Source organism: Cupressus sempervirens, chromosome 4 (genome assembly GCF_028749045.1).
Source record: "Cupressus sempervirens isolate cs-2001-9-10 chromosome 4, ASM2874904v1, whole genome shotgun sequence".
Classification (NCBI taxonomy): Eukaryota; Viridiplantae; Streptophyta; class Pinopsida; order Cupressales; family Cupressaceae; genus Cupressus; species Cupressus sempervirens.
In genome coordinates, this window is record NC_143121.1 from 375,675,400 (window position 1) to 375,698,993 (window position 23,594).

Sequence of the window (23,594 nt, forward strand, 5' to 3'; positions counted from 1 at the left end):
ATAAGAAACTGCGCCAAATGAAACAACACGCTTTGCTAGAGGGAGACACACCAAAACAAAGACCGCAAAGAATGGTTCACAACTATAGAAATGCAAACGACCAAAGCTTGCGCTCTTAGGAGGAGGATCAAGAATAGGTCCTCATCAACATGTTAATTGTGCATAACACGACACAAACACAAGTAACGGCTACTTCACAAACAATAGACTGGTACAAAAAACAAGATATATTTTTGGTTGATGCCCAAGATGCTCCTGCATCAATAGTGGAATTACTATGCTAGGGCAATTGGAAATCATCTATAAGAAGGCTTCCTTAAGGTTTCAGAATAAATGTTCATAACCATCTCAGGACCTCCCCCTCAATGCTTCAGAAATAAATGTCCTTACCCCACCATTGGACTTGCTGTCTTCTGAGGAATTACTCCGCCTTTGTGGTCACAAACCCCCTATCCATATGAAGACATTAGCAGGAGACTAATGACAATGCCATTAATATAGGTGGAATTAAGCACAACTGTCATATAAATTCAAATTCCAGTACTTTGCATGTATTCCAAGACCACAATATATGTAGTTGAATGTGCTGTGTATTTGATTTTCCTTTTTGATCTAATCTGCCCCCTTTCCTTGAATGAACATTCTTCCCCATGTAGAGTCTACATGCAACTTGTACTTTCAGTCACACGTTTACTCAAACAATTGGCATCCGTGCAATGCTGTGATACTACTGTAAGAATTCCTATTTGTTCTGCGCTTAATTCTTCAGTTAGACAGGTTTGAAATTCTATCAAACACTTTGTATGCAAATGTGTAAATTCTTTTTCTGAGTTTGTTTTTACAGACTTTGGATTGGGTTTTTGTTGTTATGTTTTCATTTGTGATGTTGCCTTGCAATGTAGATGAAAAGATAACAGATTGAGAAGTGCATATTGCTGAGAATGACTTAATAGTACAATAACAGCAATATATATAACCCAGATTAAAACATTAAACACTTAGGGTGTACCCGGACTAGAGCAAGGCAGCAATTATATTAAAATGTTTAAGCCTGATCACAAATTGGCAGTCTGATATGTATATTTTCAAACCTTTGCATACAATGAACTAAGTCAACAATTCATTTGTACCCCAACCAATATTGCCAAAGTCCTTGAAGTGACTAACACACTTGCTGGCTTCTCCAATAATGATGGAGTAATGATGATGTAAAACTGGAAGCGCTGCCCTGGAAGTCTGTAGATTAAGTGCTTCTTTAATGTTAATCAAAACTCCACAAATCCAAATGGCTAGACCCCAGAAAGAGGCTGCTAGGGATGGGAATGAAGCAATGAACTTGTGGCTCCCAAAAAGTGACAAAACAACTACTAATCTTTGATTGTGGTACAATTGTAGACCTCTGCTATAGATTTGAGTCACTCTTATGATTAGATTTTCACCATTAAAATCCTTCAAAACTGTACCATTAACTCTCACATGCCTGACTGCAACCTTGATGATAAAATATGTTCAAAGCTGTCCCAAACTGGAATATATTGCCTTCAACCTACGATAAGGTCAATGTGAATTCTGGAATATCTCCCTCCAATATGCTGAATGAGTTTTCGTCCACACAACTGGAAAACCTTAAGGGTTTTTTGTCCTCAACTTTCCTAGAAATGTAAGCCAAAGCTCTCAAGCTTTGTAAAGAAAAATTAAACAAACCAAGTATATCAAATGGCTTTCACAAATCCGTATTTATAATCCTCTAATGAAGTTTTGAAAATCCTTTTTTAAAGTTCCCTTTTAACATTGATATTAACTGGCAATTGGGATATAATTTCAATTAACTTGGTCACTTTTTGAATTAATCGTATATTCATCTTATATCTCCCACTCTCAACATTGGTGGCTATCTCCACAAAACACTTTTATTAAATAATTTAAAAGCTTGTAACTCCGTAGGGTGCTAAAAAAAGTCACTCTGTGGAAACAACTTAAATTAACTCTAACCCCGTTAATGTTATCATATCATTAAGTCACTTAATATTAATATTATTAAACTTGTTTTAACTTTAATAACATAAATTAAATAATTTAACCCTTGATGATTGCCAATATCTGGGAATAATCCATCCACTTTCTAGATATAGATATGATGCCAATTAACCACCCCAGTGACTTAATATAAATTGTAAGAATGAACAAAACATTCAATTGACGTACCAAAAATAGTAAGTGTAAATCAGAGTCTCCTTGATCTCAAGTCTAATGTGTTTTGAAAGCTTGTCAACTTCACATGGGAAGAGCCGTTCTTGATCATAGTTATTTATACCATATGAGATTCTGTTTGTGCTAATCTAGTTATTAGAAAATTCCATTGCATAATTAGGCTACTAGAATAATCCTCCATCTCTTCATTTCCCTTTAGGATAATACATGGGAATATCTCATAGGTAGTCAGCGGGGTTTGGTATTCTCATTTTTGAGTTATTTCTAGACTTGATAAGGTAGTGTATTCTTATTTCTATTTAATTTTTAGGGTTGAAATCTTTGATGTGCTCCTTCTAACTCTATGATGTATTCAAATCATTGTTTAGGATGTAATCCTGGAGGGATGTCATAAAAAACTCTTTTGTGCTTTCTTAGGATAGGTTGCGTATCAATGTAAATGACCTTTCCTTGAGTAGATTTGTCAAGTATCATGTACTGTGCTGCCCATTCTCTTTGATCCTTTCTAAAAAATTGTTTCATCTTTTTGCAAGGGACTACTTTTGGGGATCCATTGAGTAGTCTTTCAATATTGCTTCTGTTTTATGTTGGAAACAAATTTTTAAATTTGTTAGATCAAATAAAAACATAGTAATGAGTACATCGAAGGGGTGCCCAATATTGTGTTAGCTTCTAATGGTCCCACATAAAAATTTGCTCTAATGGGGTGTGTTCTTACAAGCATCTCCAGTTGTGGGATCTTTTTTGTGAACTTGACCAAAGCTCCATTTGCTGTTGCTTCTGAAAACCCCTTGAAATCTCTAGTCTCTAATTTCCTCTTTGCTACCAATTTCTCACTCATGAAGTTATGGGAGGCTCCGTTGTCCACTAAGGTGATGACCTTTTGTCCTTTAAGGATACCTTTCTTACGTAAGGGGCTGTGTTTGGACTTCTGAGAGGTGATAGTGGCTAGGATTACTTGTTCTTCTTCATCATCATTATTATTATACTTAGCCTTCTCAATGGGCTTTTCTTCTCCATCTTTGGATGTTACTTCAAATTGGTGGATTTGGCTTTTACATTTGTGGTCAGGCTGCCATCTTTTCTCGCATCTATATCAAGATCTTTTGAGATCTGAATCTTCCTTATGACAGGTGAGCCCCTTCCCCCATGGTTTTTGACATTTATAGCATAGGTTCTTCCTCGTAAGCTCATCTATGTCTTGGTGAGCCTTGTGGTAAATTTCTCTCTTATGAAAACTCCTTATATGTTTATTTGGATCTTTGTTATTTGAGGATGATGTTTCGACATTTAAGGCTGTTTCTATTGCATCATCTAAGGTAGTTGGCTTGAAAGTAGCCACTAGCCCTTTAATTGATGAATTTAATACATACATGGATTGATAGGTTAGTTTTTCCTCATTTATCATTGTGTTTTCATGTTCAAATTCTTTGGATTCTACAAATGTATTCTTCTTAGTTACCGGATTCATGCCCTAGAGGTCGAATCCGGATTCGGATTCGTGCCTGGATTCATGTAGATCCGAGTAGGATCCTTGTTTTACACAGTGGATTCGTCCGGATTCATTGGCCACAAATCTGAATGAATCCACTGTGTAAAACAAGGATCTTGCCCGGATTTGTATGAATCCAAGCACGAATCCTCAAGGATCCAGGTCTAAGTTATTTATTGTGACTTTTTTAAATATATTTTTTTGCTTTCTAGTGCTAAAATGACCCTTTTATGCATTATATATACTAAAAACTGAGAGAATATATATATATATATATATATATATATATATATATATATATATATATATATATATATATATATATATATATATATATATATAAACCTATGTTCCTAGTTGGGTCTTGGTCAAGATTAGTAATATATATATATGTATGTATGTATGTATGCACGAATCCTAATTGGGAAAAAAAATCACGAATCCACGGATCCGATTCAAGTGCTTGAATCAGATTTGTGTCCCGAATCAGTAACTAAGGTATTCTTCTATTGTCCTTGTTTTTTTTGCCGAGTTGATTCCTTGAAATCCTTGTGGGGATGTTTATGATCTAACATCTTAATCAAGTTTTGCAAGAATTCCTCAAAAGAACTTATGTTTTCATATCCTTGAGTGCGGACACCATGGTGCCACCAATCGTGGGCTGTGTCTTCCAAGTGTAGGATGGCAAATTGAATTGCATCCTCTCTTGTCATGGGATTGAGGTTCAAGGAGGTGTTTAATTTTTGCAGGCATTCATATGCGGTGATTTTGCATGCTTTGTCAAAATTCGGAATGATGACCAAATTCATCTAGTCTTTGAAATCCTTATCAGGTTGTTCTCTTTCTCTCCTAGGAGTCGTTGATCTCTTTTGCTTTACAATTGTGTCTAAAAGATTCACTCCTTATTCAGGACTTAAATTTGAGGAAGCGTCTGCTAATTATTTTTGTGCTGCTAGGGCGGTGATTATTCCCCTTGTCCTCCCTCGGTGTATTCGTTCTTGGTAGAAAGGTTGGGTTTCTTACTCCGGTGTGGATATTGTATTATTATTTTCCAAATGATTTGTATTAATGCCCCTTCCACTAGGGTGTATCTAGACTATTGATTGAAGCATTCGTAGTCTTCATGGCTTCCATGAGGACCTGGGCTCTTTTGTTTTGTTCCATTAGTGTTTTGGTGGTTATATCCATGAATGACCTCATTTCCTTGCCAGTTGGTTCATCCATTGTATTATTTGATTTTCGGTTAAACTTTCTTACTAGTTTCTTCCTTTTTCTATCTAATGCCCTATGAGCCCTCTGGCTAGTTTGCATTAACTTCTTTCCTCATGATGGTTGGAAAGATGCTATGATACCAATTGTAATGTCCCTTGGTAAGGTTGGACATAATTATTTCATATTTGATTCGAAGTTAACATTATATATCCTAAGAACAAAATTATTCATAAACAAGAAGTACAATAATTCCCATATATTCAATCATATTACTATTTGACATAAGGATGGAAGGTATAGGTGTTATCCAAGTTGCCTAGATACCAACTTTGCGATGGATTTTCTCTAAGTTTACAGGTCCAAGTCTGTAATGACGTGCCCTCTTTATTGCTCTTAAAATGTTTATCTTTCAGCAGTTCTGAATTTTGTCAAATAGTTTGTGAGCAATCTGGAAACTTAGTTATGAACTGATTTTGTAAGCTGAAGTAGGAGAGAGTGATGATGTTGGTGTTTACTAAGTAGTTCAGTTCAAGAATCAAGGAAGTGTCATGTAACAATATTTTCACAAAATAGATACGACATTCAATACAAATTCATATAAGTTTACTGTATTTTATTTACTGATAAACAAAAGCAGTAACTTTTCAGATTAATCAGTCATAGTAATGCCTTTTAAATGAATGTTGGTGCTTATTTCTTACATACCAAAAACAATGATTGATGTTGCAACACTAGAACAGCTTCAGAACTTCTCGAACATGTGTGGAGCCTCTGAACCCTGATTTAGCTACTCCAAGGACTGATTAGAACTTGCACTACACATCATGGCTCTAGTACAATGTAATGACAGCAATATGATGGCTGTAAATGACTCTCAAACAGACTGCAGGTCCAACATTGCCACTATTGTTGATGGTTGCCCTACAACAACTTCCTTATGTCTGATTTATGGCTAGAATGGTACTGTTTTTACACTTCTGAAACCTGTACAACATTTAGGTGACAACTCCAGCTTGTACGGCATTCATAGTATCATGTATCACAGCTAATATGCAAGCATACACTTCCAGAAGTTGGTCAACTCGTTAAAATACTATCACAGCCATTGCTTTTCCAATCCTAACACCAATCTTCAGATTTCTGCTATCAATTCTGTACTGATACAGCAGTGATTATGGTCCCCCTTGACGTCTTAGTGGATTTAGACTGAAAGCCAACTGATCCTTGGTGTCTAAATGTATTGTGTGGAACAAATAGCATGATTACCTTCCAGTATAATGAAGATTTCCAAATGCTAGAAATGTTAGCAAACTTAAAAATGAAGCCGACTGAAGCCTGATTTCCCTTGACTGATTCTGAGCACAACTTTCAATGAGATGCTGGGGCTATGTCCAACTTCTCAAACGTCTTGAGGGGTTTCGTCCTCACGAGTAACAAGTCACATTTAAGCAACCTTTTTGTTTGCATAGTAATATATTTCATGGTCTCAATCCCAATGTAGCTCCACGCTTTTCTAACCTCAATATGAGGGAAGACACCAACAACTTGGCAATGTGGGATAAAAGCCAATTTTGTCTTTTAGTCATGTAAGTTACTTTTGTCATAAAGTGACTTTAAATCATAAAGTAACTTTATATTTGCACTGTATAATATTAGAGTGACTTTATTATTATAAGTTACTTTATAACTTTATAATAACATTAAAATATTTAAATAAATCACTTAAGGCACTTGAACTTTAATATTAATCTTTTGAAATACTCGTCTAATTGCCATGCCATCTGAAATAGGAATCTCTCATAATTCTCCATGTAACCAAATACACTTTCTAAAAATAGAAAGGGTCCATCTCTATTACTCCTAACTTTCTATACATAGTAAGTATGGCAAATGGAATCCAAATGATATCAAACAAAGGCCAAATCCATAAATCCTTGAATGTTAGAGATGAATCAATCCTCATAAGACCCTCTAATCATCTTCATTAGCCTACGAGGATCCAATATTAGGCTAATCCCTAAAATTCTGATGCTGGCAACAAATGGGGACATTACAAAGTCCGTATTCATCAAGGCTTACAAAACGCTCATCCCTACCCTAGCTGGGGAAGATCCATTGCGTGGATTTAAACAAGCCCCTCCTTGGTAACATCCCGGGCTTTCCTTCTCTAAATCAAATAGCTATAGGATTGATGATTTAAATCTGTATACAATTAATTAATTTATCTTAAATAAATATAAATATTTATTAATCTTGCTGGTTCATCGTTTAACAGTCATTCAGATTCTAATGCATACATGATATATTTAATTATATATTTAAGTTGCAATAACTGGTATGGTGCCTTTGTGTAGAAGGCTCTTGATTGCTACCATTCATGAGATATCTCTCACCTCTCAGCAATAGGGGAGGCTCACTTCTTACTATAGGTGGCTCCAATAGAAACTCAATTGGAAATGGTAAAAAGGACGACTCTCCTAATCAATTCGTCTTTTTTTAGGAATGATTTGCAAGCAACTACGAATTTCAAAGTTAATGAAAAGGTCGTATTGTTACGATTATACTAGTGGCTTGGTGGTTGACATAAGAACAACACCAAAGAAAGCGATTTACTTATGTATTCTTTGTGAAACAAATACATGAACCCAAACTGTCTTGTGCTTGTCTAGTGAGGTTCAAGCAGAATAGCCAGTAAGACACAGAGTCTCTTATTGGATACTCTCAAATTTAATAAAAAACACATACAACTGAAGTCCAAGTGTTCAGCTTTAAGTAATTGCAGCCACTATTATCTATCACAATTTGTCCTTTGGCAGCACACAGTCTTCAAACGTTCAGTTGGCTCTGACTACAACAGGCAGCTCAAAGTTTTGCATAATTGAAGTCAAATCCCTCTTGAATCAAAGCATTAATACTTACAATCAACTCAAGAAAATATCGTCATATAACAGTTTGCGTTGGCACACTTTGAATTGGCACACAGTTCAAAACAATCTGCCTCTTTTATTGAAATCAATGTGATTTACATCAAACCCAAAGTCTGAGTGCACAATACAAACTTGCAGGATTTTCTTGCCTTGCTAAAAGATGATTATTTACAACAAGCTCCTTCTTTATAGAGGAAAAGAGTTGAGAGAAAGAAGGGGAAAGCCCTTAACCACCTTGACTTATTCTCTAACCAACTCCTAATTTTGATTTAATCAAAGTTGCATGACTGGTATGCTTGCAACATGATTACATGTTAGAACTTTGCATGATACATCTTGTTTTCCGTTACATGTAATATGTCAATTTGAAATCACAAATGCCCAATTGAAAATATTCTAAGCACATGACAAGACATGACTTCTATTACATCATCCTTTTTGGTCTTCAGCTGCTAAAAGAATGTTTTATTAATGACCGGCTTAGGATTGGTGGAAGCATCTTGAGCCAGAATATGTATATGCATTCTTGATTGTTTCGTTAGGTGTTTGTTGTCTGTTTGTTTTGAAAGCATTCTATGCTTGTAATTATTCTTTTACCTCCTTGTAGGCTCCATTATGATCATCCTTGCCCTGTGTCCCTCTTTCTTCTTTGCATGCATGATTGGAGGAAAAACTCAAAAACTCAATTTTCTGGGAGCATTGCATATGGAGGATGGCTCGAAACTTGTGGGATTTCAAATGGATGCAATTGGTTGAGCTCAAAAACATGTGTTCTTGTGGTGAAGACACCCAAAAACGGATTTTTGGAATGTGAAAACATATGCAAACATCAAGGATATTACATGGAAAATGCATGGAAAGACATCCACTTATAATGAGATATTGTGTTTTCATTAAAAGTAAATGCCCAAGCATGTGTAAGCAACTACCATCAAGAGTTTTTAAATCAAGTGGTAGTAGTATGTAAAGTATGAATGAAGTGTATGCAAGCATGACAGTGGGGGTTTTGGATGCAAAAGCACTTGATAAATGAACTCACTTTCTTTGATGATACTTGCAAGGTGAAGTCACATACAAGTAAGGTGAAGTACATGCACATGCAACTTAGAGAATGTAGACGGACAATAGATTAAACACATCATATATACAAAACAAATGCAAATCTGAAAATGAAATGAAGAGAGTTGCAAACAAAAATGTAAGAACACATATATACAACTTTTCCCTATGGATATCACAAGAAATTTTACCTCTTTCCACCAAAAACAAGAGAAGAAGTCTCTTCAACTCTTTATGCAAAATCTGAAGCACATCTGAGATTTTTTTTGGATTTAGAGAAGACTGCTGCAAAGAGATACATATAGACTTAGAATGCATAAGCACGTGATAAATGAGCTCATTTTCTTTGATGGTCTATTTCAAGAATGGATTTTTTTAACCCACTTGCACATGCAAGTAAGGTGAAGTACTTGCACTGCAACTTGGAGAATGTAGACAGAAGATAGAAGAAACTCATCATATATACAAAACAAATGCACATCTGCTGAGATCTGCAAATAAAAATGAAAGAATAGATATATACAAATTTGCCCTATGGAATTCACAATAAATTTTACCTCTTTCCACCAAAAACAAGAGAAGTATCTTCAACTCTTTGTGCAAAATCTGAAGCAAATCCAAGAATTTTTCAGATTTAGAGAAGATTGCAGCAAAGAGGCACATATAGACTTCGAATCTTGACTCAATCCTCTTGACATGAATGTGTTTTAGAGCCAAGATTCATTTCTTGCCAAGTGTGAGAAGTTGGAGAATTAAAATGCAAAAAAATAGCAACTGTATTGACTAATGTGAATGCAATGTGCAATGACAATTAAAAATGACATCTAGGGCATTAAAAAAAATTTGAAGGGAATGATAAACAAGCTGCAAATGATAAGTGATGCCAAAGAAGTCATATTTGATAGCAAACATTTGGACTTAGTAGAAGAAAATGACCAAAAAAGGGCTGTTTTTGGGTAAAAATGTGCCCTAAACAAGCTGTTTTGAGAGGAGAACACCTCTAATCAGCAAGTTTGATGAGCCTAGATTGATCCTTGATGAATATAAGGAAAAAATGGCCCTATTGGAGGAAAAAATCTAAAATTTTTGATGATGAATCATGTATGTTTGGCCTTGAGAAACCCGTTTTGGCCAGAAACACCCAACAAGAGTGGATTATTCTAACTCAAAAACATATGTTTTGCACTTGGAAATTGCCTCCCAGAGGAGTTTGATAAAAAATACATCTAAAAGGGGGTAATGATGGTTTTTAAGGGCACAAAAGCATGTGCTTTTGTTCCAAAAATTGCCACCCAATGCCAAATGGTTGTAAAACTCATTAAAGACAATTTTTACATGCAACAGCACATGCTTTTCCTCTCCAAATCACCAATTTATGAGTTTTTAATAGTGTTTTGTGGGGATGCGTCCTCTGTGATTTTGGGGTCGTACCCATAGCAGGGACAAAATGGGGATGAATTTTTGTCATCCCGCATCCCTTTTTTGCCGAATTCGGATACATCCCCAAAACTGCTAATTTTTTTTTTGCAAGAATCTTGGACACAACCAACATGATGTCATCCTTGGAACTTCTGACCCTCCCCTCAAGCCGTCCCTGAAATTGCTGGTCGCCCCCCCCCCCCAGCAAGTTGGGTACACGCAAAACACCCCCATTTTTTTTTCTTTCTTTTTTTTTTTTTTGGCAGTTTGTGTGGGCCCCTAGCTGTCTTAAAGACATAATAAACTATGCAAAACATATTTAGTCCATTAAAACTCCAACTTTTCTACTCATTTTTAGATTTGACATGCTAAGAGGAACAATAGTATGTACTGCTTACTATTTTAGGCATTTTGATTTTTGCTGTATATGTATGTGATATTGTTATAATGGAAGTACTTAGTATTTGTCAGTTGATAGTTTTCCATGTATCAATCTTCTAAAATAATGGTTTATCAGTGTTATGATATGCATATTTGAATTTTGTCTCTAGATATAAAAAATGCCTTATGTTTTTAATTGCCATCCCTTGAGGTCCTGTCCCCTTTATTTTGGCTTCGACTTGGTCGAGTTGTGGAAACACGTCCCCATCCTAGAAATTTTGTAGAGCAAAGTTTTTTAATGCAGATGGAAGTAAAGATGTGTTTTTAGAATGGAAAAGCGGTTTATCAATGTTATGATATGCATATTTGAATTTTGTCTCTAGATATAAAAAATGTCCTATGTTTTTAATTGTCATCTTCTAAGGTCCCATCCCCTTAATTTTGGCTTTGACTTGGCTCAGTAGCGGAAACACGTTCTCATCCCGGAAACTTTGTGGAGCAAAGTTCTTTAATGCAAATGGAAGTAAAGATGTGTTTTTAGAATGGTAAAGCATGCTCTTTTCACTTCAAAAACTCCACTGTATGGTTTAACATGTCCAAACTGTTGATGCGAGTTTTGTATCACTTACATAACATATTAGGATTTGAATATTTGATACGGAATATCAAACATGCAACTCCTCTCTTGAAAAGTTAATGCTCATGAGACATGAGTATAACTCCAATGTTCCTTACACCTTTGGATACTCGCTCAGTTTTATCGATGTGATTCGCTGATAATCACGTAGGCGGCCTTACGTAAATTGTTGAGGATGACTTGGACTTTGATGGGATGAAGGTGATGGTGGCTTGGTTTGTGAAATGTGCGGAAGCAGAAAATGTTGATGGTGGCAATGGTGGCGGAAGGTGAGTGGATGCGTTCTAATACTTGATCTACTCTAACTTTCTCCTCTCTAAACTTCAACTACCTAGCTACTCACTATTCTACTCCTATTCCTATGAATGGAAGGTTAGCAAATGGACAGGGATCGAACCTAGTGAGAGCTGACTAGCGGCCTCACTTCCACAGGTGCAATGATTCGAAGGAATAATAAACTAGTTTACCACACAAAGCTTCCCAACCAGCCGCTAGGATGCTAGTGGCCTAGTATTGATCCCTATCAAACATTTACCAATGCTACCATACAACTATCTATCTACTTTAACTTCACTTAAACAACTTCAAATGCAATTTGCTTCAACAACTTGAAAGAAAATCTAAGTGGAAGTAGAAAACATGCAATAACACCCAATGTTCTTAATCAACATGCAAATCGCAACAATGAAAAAGAGAGCAATTTTGGTATTATCTTCGCAACAATTTCTCCAACCCCTTTACAAATGAGAGCAAATGGCCTTTTATAGGGGCCAAAAATACAACGGACGGTGGAGATCAAAACAAGATCAACGATCCAAATTGGATCCTCAAAACCCTAATTAGGGTTGCCACCCCATTAGGCAATGAGAAGCTGCCACCTCATCAATGGACCAATGAAAAAAGTGCAAAATGTGGCAACCAATGAGAAGGCACCAAAATGGTGGCCAATCAGAAATAGACACTTGTCCTATTCTAGAAGAAAGGGGAAATTTGCCACTTGGGCTTACATCAAATGATCTTCTAATATAAATCTTCCCTTTTCTTTCATTTTCTTAGCTAAGGCAATGAACTTAGCTAGCCTTTCGTTAACTTTTTCCATAGGAGGACAAGGTGTGTGCTTTGCCTTGAGTTCCGCGGACTTTGCCACGCTGTTTGCTGCTTGTAGTATCTTTTCATGATCCTTCTCATATTCCTTTGCAAATCCAATAAAAGTGCTGAGAGAGGAAAGGGTGCCCGAATGTTTTTTCTTAATAGCAACCTTTCCTAACTCATCTAGTCTTGATCCAAAATCTATCTCATTGATATCTTCTTCTCTAATATCCTTAAAATCAAGTGCCACCCCAACGTCGCTCATCATGGTTGAAATAGAAGTGTTGATGCTTGGACTGTGTCGTGCAATCTCATTATGTATCTCTTCAGGTGTTCTAAATCTGGTAGTCAATGCAACAAACCAAGATTCAACTATACTCAATGCTCTCTCATCAACCAATCTGGCCCTTTGCAAATATGCCTCTGGTAGCCCAATGAACGCTTGTAGCCTAGGAATAGCCAAATCTTTGATGGGAAGGAAACCTTTCCACTCTTCTTCGAATAACCTAAACTTGTCTCCAATGGCCACTAATGACTGGAACGTCGAGATGAAGGAAGGCAAGAAATTTCGCCCATCTTGGGTTGTATCATGGATCCAATCCCTGACTTCATGTATCTGAGCTGATATCTCTCCTGAATTGCTCTCGCTGTCTTGAGGAAGGGCTACCTAGTGCAGCTGTTGGATGGGCTGGCTATCTCTCCAATATTTGTTCTTGGCCTCCAACTTTACTATCCTTTCGTTTGCCTTTCTTAACCTTTCTCTGATTGATGCTATACCTTCGTAGACCTCCTCACACTCCATATCATCTATATTCCTTCCCAAGTTATGTTCTACTATCTCGTATTCTTGGGCCACAATCTCATTCACTACCTTGTTGACTGTTGGAATAGCAATCTGAACCTTTCGGTGATCATCATTGTCGCTCCTGATTACCCTTGCCACCGTTTTTGCGATTTGTTTTTGGTTCTCGCTATCACCCTTTTCCATTAACCCTTGGATGTCCTCAGCTGTATGGGCCGTTACCACCATGCCTCTTGGCATAAGCATTTGTCTTAACCATAGTGGTGCAGTGCATCTCCCCAAATCTGGATTTGGTTCAACTAACAAAGCATCACCAACGGCCTCGGGTTCCTAACTTATTGCCTCGATGTCGATTGGTCCATCTTCTTCTCTACTAGTTTCTTCCATATCATTTCCTTGCTGGTTCTCCGAGAGAGGGGAGTATTTGGTGCTTTCACTATAGCCACTTGATTCCGAATTAGAGCTCACCTCCACTGAGGCCCCTTTATCATTTGAATTGACCTCTTGGCTTCTAGCCTCAATTATACTCTCTCTTGATGGCGCTGCATGCTGTCTCTTGGCTGGAGGCTCTGGATGTTCTTTGCCCTTCTCTACCTCCAAAACTTTCTTCTTGCTATTTCTAATTATTTCCTGTTGCCAGCTATTTCCTTCATTCCTTTGTCCGACGGATTCTGCTTTAGATGCATGTAATAGGCCTCTTGGTTATCTTGAAATGACTTAGTTGCTTGATCCATCATCACAATTGTCATGCCCTTGTACTAGGGAATGTTGAATGTTTCTTCGATTGCTTGTTCGCCAATGCTGGCCAACACTCTCTTCCCTTTATCAAAAATGATGGAATTACTGTTTAGATCAAATTTGGATGCACATTCCATAATCAATTCTCGATAGGGCAATGTGGGAGGAAAAGCTGTTGCGTGTACAATTCCGCTCTTGTAAATCCTTTTTGCCAAGGGGAATTGTCCTTCCTTCAGTCTGTCCCTCATCCATATCATGTCTATTGTATCGATATTGGTGTCGGTTATTCTCTTCATTTTCGAGAAGAAGGAAGTTTTGGGCGTCATATCCTCTTTGTCTTTCTTAGTGTTCGCCTGCTTGGGATTCTTACTTGCACTATCATCCTCCATGCTCGTTGCCCTATTACGGGATGGTAGAGTGGTGGACCAAAAGGCAAGAAGAACCAAGCGAAGCAATCCTTAGACTAGAACGAAAGATGGATGTCAGCTTAAGCACCCATTGCAACTCTAGATGATGAAAATTCACCTTAACCAATAATCTTATAGCGACTTTTCGGAACCTAGGATATGACTTTCAAGAAGTTCAAATCCCTTTGCAAAATAGAAATTTACACTTCTAAAACTATCCAACACTTGCCTTCTATGCAAAAATCAAACCTTCATATGTATCTCTTCTCCCAACAAAATTGCCAAAATCTGGTATAAAAATGCAGTCCTAAATAGAAAAAAAATCAGACCTTCACCATGAATTGCCCAAAAATCAGAATCAGATCTGCCTCAATAAAATGCCAAGAATGGAAAATTTTGCCTTTGTCTTAAATTCGCCCAAGCATGAAGTCTGAAATCTGCCCAAAATGCAACCTAGGGCACAAATCGCAGCCCACAAATGGAGGAGAAAACCACCAAAATCTGCAAAAGGTCTGCCCCTTGAGAAATTGCCAAGCATGAAAATGGAGAAATGCAAGCAAAAATCGCCCAAGCATGCAAAAAACTGCCTTCCACAAAGTCGCCTAAGTTTGGAAAAATCTGCCTAAAAGGAAATTCGCCCAACATGGAGAGGAGAAAAATGATTTGTGAAAATGAAATGGGGAGGAGACTCCCTTTATAGCCAATTCCCTTCTCCTCAAAGCTGGCCGACCTGGTCTAGGAGAAAACAAAAAACAAAAATTAAATCCAAGTTAAGGCCCTCAATTAAATACTTAGCTCAAAAAAAAAAATTTTGCCAAAAGAAAATTGCCTTTTTAAATTTGCCAGTTAGCTCCAAATTGCAAAGCAAAATTAAATAGCCTTGAAGGTGTTAAATATTTCCATTTAATGAGTGTTTAGTAATTAATACGTCATTAAATTTGGATTTTGGCTAACCAAAAGCCATTTTTTCAATATTAAATTACTAAATTTATTAAAAACTAAAAGTTTTCAAGGCAAATTAATCCAATTAAAGTCAATTTTTTGCAATTTTCTACCAAATCGATTTTGCCAAGCTAAATAAGAAAAAAAAAAAAAAAATTGTATCTAGAACCAAAAATCGATTTTTTGCAATTTTCCTCATTTCGACAAAATTAAAATTTTCACCATAGAAAAATTTGAGATTTTCCAAAGACTTGAGTCTAATTAAAAATTCCCTTTTGAAAATCATCCAAATTTACAAAATTAAAACCAATTTTTTCAAAAGAAAACGTCCAAGTACAAAATTCACAATTTTATCTTGCCAAGTTGAAATTAACTTAGAAAATTATTCGGCCTAGGGATAAAATTGATAGCTCTGGAAAATCAAGTTGAAACGGGGTGAAAATAAGCTAAGCCTCCCCAAATCTATCTTGAAGGTGCCAAGGCGTGAAATTTTCAAAACTAAAAAATTTTGGGCAATCCAAAAATTTGTCGAGGCGATTGAAAAAAAGGGGGTCCCCAAGATTTGGGGCGATGTGTGAAAACCTCACAACACAAACGCTTGTATTGGAGAAGTATCGACGGGTTTTTAAGATGCAAATACACATGTAATTTAAAGTGTATACACATATAATCTAAAATACATACACATGTATTATAAATTACATATGCTTTTGGGTTCAAATTCCCCATTATTATGCATTTAGATCATAACTTAAGGTAAAAATACATTAGTGGGCTTTTAGAATGCAATAGCATGTGTTTTGGGATTAAATTCCCCACTTATAAGCCTTCAACTTATAAATGATCTATAATAATAAGATTTAAATATGCAAAAGCACACTAGAAACCCCACTTACACAAAATGTGTTATTGCATAAGCCCACCTATATGTATTTAGGACCATTTAATGGCAGTCGGATTTTATAAGGTGATTTGCAAGTGGATGATATGCAATGAGTGATAAAATCCTACCTTTATGCATTTAAAGTGTCTCATGTAATTAATTTCAATAAATAACTATAGTTTTCAATAAAGTAACACAAATAGAAAAAGTCAATTTCATTAAAACATTAAAAGCTTTTGGGTTCAAATTACCCACCATTATGCATTTAAATCATAAGTAAAGTTAAAAAACGCATTAGTGGACTTTTAGAATGCAATAGCATGTGCTTTGGGTTCAAATTCCCCACTTATAAGCCTTCAACTTATAAACGATCTCTTATAATAAGATTTAAATATGCAAACGCACATTAGAAACCCCACTTACACATAAAATGTGTTATTGCATAGAAAAAGCCCACCTATATGTATTTAGGACATATTTTAATGGCCATGGGGTTTTCTAAGGTGATTTGCAAGTGGATGATATGCAGTGAGTGATAAAACCCCAACTTTATGCATTTAAAGTGTCTCATGTAATTAGTTTTAATAAATAACTATAGTTTTCAATAAAGTAGCATGAATAGAAAAAACCAATTTCATGAAAACATTAAAAGCTATGGTCAAATCAATTGAAATCTACTTTAAATATTAAAAATAAATTATTTTGAGTAATTGCCAATAAATGCCCTCCCTAGGAGGATTTTTAATAAGACGTGTTGTTGCTCTGAAAAAATCCCACTTTTCCTTTATAACTTGAGCTAGACTCCTTCCCTTGAGGCATAATTTAGCTCAAAATGAGCAGAATTCCGAACAGTATTAACCCAAATGGAAAAACAAGATTAAAAACCACTAACAAGAAAGGTGAAAACGAAGAAAAGATGTGAAAGTTGTCAAAAATCAAGCGCTTGTAGTTAGAGAAAAAAAATTCTTACTGACAAACATTTTGAGATTTAACCTAACAAAAACTTTCGAAAAGAACACACAAATAATGTTACATAAAACACAATTCAGTGATGTCAAATTGCCTTAATGGCACTTTTACTAATACATTAAAAAAAAGAGAATGCATATATAAATCCACGAGAAAATTTCATAGGGTTACCTCAAGTTTGTGATGTTGAAATTGAGAACCTCACATCATTAAGCGCTGCACTGATAATGGTTATGTTCAATGATTGTATCAGCGATCTCGTCTCTTCCAATTCTTTATCGCTGCCCAGATAACAATCAAGTTCAATGAGTGGATAAGCGATCACGTCTCTTGTATTAGCGATGGTATTAGCAGATGGTCAACACAAACTCCCATGTAATCCTTAGATTAAGATATGGTCAAATACAGCTCCATGTATTCGTAACATATGTGATTATGTATTTGAACCTTTGTTTGACCCGACTGTATTTGTCTGTGTTATTAATCCATATTATAACACTAGATGTGATAATCCTTTAGCTATTATATTAATTAATTTTATTAATTGAGAATGATAATTGATAGTTAATATTCATTTATTAGAGTAATAAATGGCTAATTCATATTAATTGATAGTTGTTATTATACAATTATTTATTTAATAATATATTCAATCAATTTAATTATTAGTTGATACATCTAATTAATATATTTTATCAAATATTCAAGGTCCATCACACAGGGTGCATCATAACCTCCCTTGCCAGATAACAGATAAGGCAAATTAAAATCCTAGATCACATATTCCATGAAACAAAATACATAGTAGAGTGCTGCTCTCCAAATTGTCTTTTTTAGGTAGCTTATGTGCTTCCTTTTTCTCTGCTATGTGTTTTTCACCATGTGTTACTGAGTTCAACTTTTATGTTGCAAATGCTTTATCTTGTGGCATTTACTGAGATGCCAGTTTTGGAAAATACAATTCCTGCTAATATCTGAAATTGTGGCATTTTGCCAGTCCATAATGATGGAATCCTATTTTTCGCAAAAAATTAGGGTCTCCATTCAAGAAATAATGTTGAAAACTTAAAGAGATATCATTGATGTCAAAGATTTCCCAGGACTTGATGCGAAAAGAAGTATTGAGAAATTCTGTGATCATGCAACATTATAAGCAGTAATCACTTTCTGCCAAGTCTATATGAATGTTCAAGTCTAAAGCCTGGTTTATTCTTAAATTATATGGAAGATTTAATATTAAAAAATGATAGGCTTCTACATATTATACTGACATATATATTTGAACAGAGTGAAAAGAAAGAGTTCTATTATAAAATAAAGATGTGTACTATAGGTTCGATCTGATACAGAAGCTTACAGCACTGCAAAGCAATTTGATAAACTTGGATTGGTCAATTCCTCAACAGACAGAAATATGGAATAACTACTGAAAAATGATCTAGAACCTTCTTTGGAACTACATGGTGGTGGGATGATTGTGCCAAGAATTACACCAGGAATATCAGCCACAGCTTTAGCAGCTTTGTTACTTAGAAGGTTGGAGTCTAGCCAAAAATATATTAAGTGTCAAGAAGCTATTGATGCATGGCGGCATGGGTAATAAAAGATGCTATTCTAAAAACTCTATTGAAGTTGATGTCAGGTCAAGACTGGAAGATAAATTACAGTGTCAGAATTCATCTGGAACTATAGAAAGCATCAAACCAAGGGAGAAACCTTGTTCAGCATATTGATTAACTTACAACATAGCAGGAGCCAAGCAAGGCAATGTACATATCAGTAGCAGAGATGATACTTAAAAGTATAGCGATTATGACTACATGCGTATGATGTCTCGTCTCCAAAATAACAAAATAAATTAAAACTGTGATTTTTGACGTTTTCTTCTGCTTTTAGTTGATGTTTCAAGTCTGCAAGTGCCCAATATCTGCCCTTTCTGTGGATCCCAATGACATTTCCATTCATTGGAAACTCTAAGTGCAAAAAAATCAATGAACTAAAGGTAGAACACATATGGACAAATATTGAATGTGAAGTTGTAAATGATGGGCGTCTCTCCGACCATGATAGTTCCTACACAAAAGACTTTGAAGTAACTTCAAATTAGCAAACAGAAAGAAAGCGAATGTGAACATATTCTTCTATAAAACAAATCACAGTTATGACAAAGGCAATGAGTGCATATTACGTTTGGATGGCTAGCAAAGTCAGAAGAAAGACTTTAGTGGAATTGCAAGTCTTCCAATTCGAAAGAACTACAAACCCCTAGCCTTGAGTCTCATATACCTAGATGCAAGCCCTTCCATGATTTTTCGAACTTGTGAAATAAAGGCCTTTCTGGAAGAAGCTATGCGAGCATACAAGGATTTCAGACGTGATTCTAGTAGAAGCAAGGAATAAAAAAGTTGTTTTGAGAGAGGTCTAAATACCTCCTGCTGCCAAATATCGCAGAGGAGTGAGGACAGAATAATTGCAAGTCGATGATAATTATACCTTTGTAAAGTTGACAATCTTAATTACATCGACACACAACAAGCAATTCTGAAGCCATCCACAATTAAGGTTTTCTATTAAATTAACAATGGCTCTATGGGAATAATGATAAAGTGTTTAGTTTTCTATTGTGAAAGGTCACATTGGTTGGATATAAAAGTGACTATTTGATATTATATAAATATAAAATGTAAAGAACAAGACAACAACACACATTTGACATTCAAAAGAAGAAAATGTATTTATAAGAAGAAGAATAATTGTATGGAGGAATAAAGAGTTTAAACTGACTTTGTAATATGAGTTCAAATATGTTATATTAATAATAAAATAAAAGGTCCTTTGTTTTTATTTAAAGACACGGAGATTTAAACTACAGTTGATTCGTCCTTTGTAATCATTCTTTAATTCTGTAAACAATTTGTGTCAGATAAGTGGATGAGGTCATCTATGGCATTTTAAGCTCGACCATTGCAAATATTGTGAAATATTTAATTGTTTCCGAATCTGTCTGCAGTTTGTCTTCCTAATCATAGGAGTTAAAGCACAATCTGGACTAGTTTAGAATTGCATATATATATTTGATCGTCTCGATTATTAAACTGTTTATAGTTTATGTATGTAGAACATTATAAAGTTGTACGTTATACTCTTAATTGTAGTTGACTCGTTTGCCTGAATAAGCTAACGCACTAGTCTTTTTTTATTGAAGTATTGGATTTATATTTGATGTCAGAAAATCTATAACATCCCTCTAACAAGCATCAAATCCATTATTTACAAATATTATACAAAACATTCATTTAATTCAAACACTCAGCATCCAGTTTCATTTTAATCGAGTTCAAAGACTTTTGTCAACCGAAGAACTCTCCAAAGCCTAAATTCGCTTTAAAAAAGTGCTGAACCAAGTGATCAAGTTTTGACGAGAAGGTCTACCCGTCTAGGTGTAGCAGAGCCTGAAGTGTAGGGGATTCAAGATGATTCTCGTTCGTTGGCCAGAATTGATTGTGGAATCCTATTGGAGAAGTGATAGGCTCTTGGATTTCCAATTTGTGGTTTTGGGAACCAACACATAACATGCCCAAAATTTAATATGTAGACTTGATTTTACCTGATGCTTTCTTGAGTATTATAATTGTTGGCATTTTGTATAGCTCTTTGTATTATAATTGATGCTTTCTTTGTATAGCTCTTTGTTCTTTATTGTTATTTCTTTGGCTGTTTTCGTTTTGTTCAGACATCTTTGTATGCTTCTGCTGGGGTTTGCTTCACTATTGCAATCTTTTCAGTCCCATAGACCTCTTTTGGTCTTTTGTTGGACATTAATATCATTATCTTATCTTATCTTATCTAACTTTTTAAATTTTGACAGAAGAGCATTACAATTGGAAACTATTTTATTCTTATCTGTCAGGGTTGGAAGCTCTCTGATATGATGTTTGCTACAAAACGCAGCTTCTCAGATGCATGTGTCAGTGTTGGTAAACAACTTGAACAAGTTTCCACATCTATTTCGGTGAGTCTTCCTTATTTTGATGTAAAAGTACTTTTACAGTGTACTAACTACTTGTCTAGTTTGTTAATGTTGCCTTTCTATAATACAATTTATGGTGAAAAAATGCTGAACCACAGTAGCAACATGCAATTTCATAAGATTGATGTCCTCTTATCTGTAATTTCTGATTCCTTTCACAAGCAGAAAACTAATAGATGAGTGCATGAATGTTTTTTAACTTTTACATCTGAATCATGTAATTAGTGCAGCTGTTCATTTTTGAAATATTTTGGTCAGTAAGATTGCAATATTTTATTTTTCCCACTTTGCATGTTTTTGTAGGCAGCAAAAAGGCACTTGTCTTCAAGAATTGATCGTGTTGATAATAATTTGGATCAATGTGCCGAGTTGAATGCTGCTACTAAAGATGAGGTCTAAATTTTCTCTCAGATATATTTTATCATAAAATTACACTACCAACCTCTTAATTACTTCCCAGTTGTCGAAATATCTCATGCCCTACATTTTGTAGGTATTTAAGCTTCGTGGAGATATGCAAAACATTGGCTTTGATGTTGAATCTGTTCAACGTGCTGTCCAGGGTTTGGTAATTTCATGTCCATTGCTGCTCTTTTTGGGGATTATTCTACCTTGTCTTTTCGTTTGTTCTAAAATATTACTTATTTTTGTCTGTAGGAATTCAAAATTGGCCGCATAGAAGATAAACAGGTATAAGTTGTATTTGCTAGAATACAAGGAAGTACCACCATTTTGGAATTTCTTACAGTTAATATGTATTCAGATTATTTTCTGTCTAAAATACTATTCTAAGAGATGTTACATGGAAATGCTCTTGCAGGATATGACAAATTTAGGCGTGTATGAATTATGTCAATTTGTGCGTGGTTTTGAGGAAAGGAAACAAGAAGAGCGTGTCCAGGTAGGCAGTTAATTACGAGTATCTTGAAAACAAACACGAGAGCTTGTATGCCATATTACTTTGGAAGTTCTAAATATAGATAACCTCATTTGATGCTTATTGTATGTTGATTGAAGTCATTATGTTGTAAACAGATTAGTCTGGGACGTTTTCTCCAATGATACTTTTTGTTCTTGTTTTTCTTTAACATGATTTTCTACAATCATATTTTCAATTCTATATTCTATTATTTAGATTTGTGCAATTTTTTTTATTCCTATGTAGCAATTTTGCTAATCGTTCTCTTCATGTTGGTTCTTGTTTTGGTCCAGCTTCCACAAACTAATATTTAGATAATGATAGTAGAGCAGAGAAAAGGAGGAATGAGGTGCACCTTTTACATATACCGTATCTGTCCTTATCTTTTGAACCTTATAAATTTTGTTGTTAACTAACAAAGCATTCCATGGTTCTACTATGGTCAATACATACCTTATGTTTCCTGTGGATGCAAAATGGCTGAAACCACTGTGCCATGAAATCTTGGATAACTAATAGTCATAGTAACAAGGGAATGCGTCCCCCCCTTTTTGCGCGACGTCTCGGAGACTTCAACGCACTAGAGACTTGGGGACTCCGTCTTCCCGTCCCTAGCGGCGCCACCAGATTCGGCCACCTCCACCGAGGATGGGGAATATCCTGATATTCACTATTTGCAGATTCGAATATTTGTGTAATGTTCGATGTTCCAATTCAATGCAATGTTCAAGTATTCACTCTTTTACATCTTTATATCCTATATTGCAATACATATTTTCATAACTAGCATTTTTAAGTACCATATGCATAGATATATTCACCCCACTTGTCCCTCGCCGCCGCCCCCCCGCCGTCCCCAAATTAAGGCTCCCCTGTCCCCCCGTCCTGGAAACTTGTCCCCCCGTTCTGCTGTCCCCCTATTCCCCAGGGCGATGTAACTATGCTAATAGTACTAGTAGATGTAACATCAGGTCCTTTAGCATTGCTATTCAAGATGCACTAGATCCCAATAACACCATTAAATTCATTGTCAATAAAAAGATTGATAGTGGTCAGATGGTTCAACTTAGTGATGTAACTCAAGATTATTGACTAAAATGGAATACAAATTCCTTGACTGACACTATAAGTTGGTTTTTTTGCCACATTATCCCCCATTTCAACAACTTTATTACCTCCATACACCCAAAACAAAAAACGTTGAATGTTGACAAACATCTCCTTATCTTATCAAAGATTGAAATACATTGCTCATTGGAGACATCATTCATATAAACTTGGCTGTAGAAGACAACTCTTGCTTAGTAATGGGAGTATCACTTATAGCTTGAAGAACAAGACAATCATAAAGGCTTACTTTATAACTCTAAAGTCATATTTGCTCAGATATGGCCAGTATTGATGTGACACCACAGTCCATACTATTATGAGTTGTCCGAAACAACACAAAATCATTCAAAGCAATGTACAAGTCCTT

General features: G+C 35.5%; 1 protein-coding gene across 4 annotated transcripts in view; it reads left to right on the forward strand.

Annotated features, from left to right (window-relative positions):
* The window catches only part of LOC149561638 (uncharacterized), a 165,832-nt gene that overhangs the window by 121,468 nt on the left and 20,770 nt on the right, over positions 1-23,594 (forward strand). For all 4 annotated transcript variants that reach the window (XR_016363842.1, XR_016363841.1, XR_016363843.1 and 1 more), the window contains exons 6-10: positions 21,079-21,180; positions 21,502-21,591; positions 21,692-21,766; positions 21,856-21,888; positions 22,019-22,099. Coding sequence is in view for 1 of the 4 variants with exons in the window: in XM_089825219.1 (XP_089681345.1) it covers positions 21,079-21,180; positions 21,502-21,591; positions 21,692-21,766; positions 21,856-21,888; positions 22,019-22,099 (381 nt within the window). In the remaining 3 variants the exon portion in view is untranslated. The remainder of the gene's footprint in view (positions 1-21,078; positions 21,181-21,501; positions 21,592-21,691; positions 21,767-21,855; positions 21,889-22,018; positions 22,100-23,594) is intronic.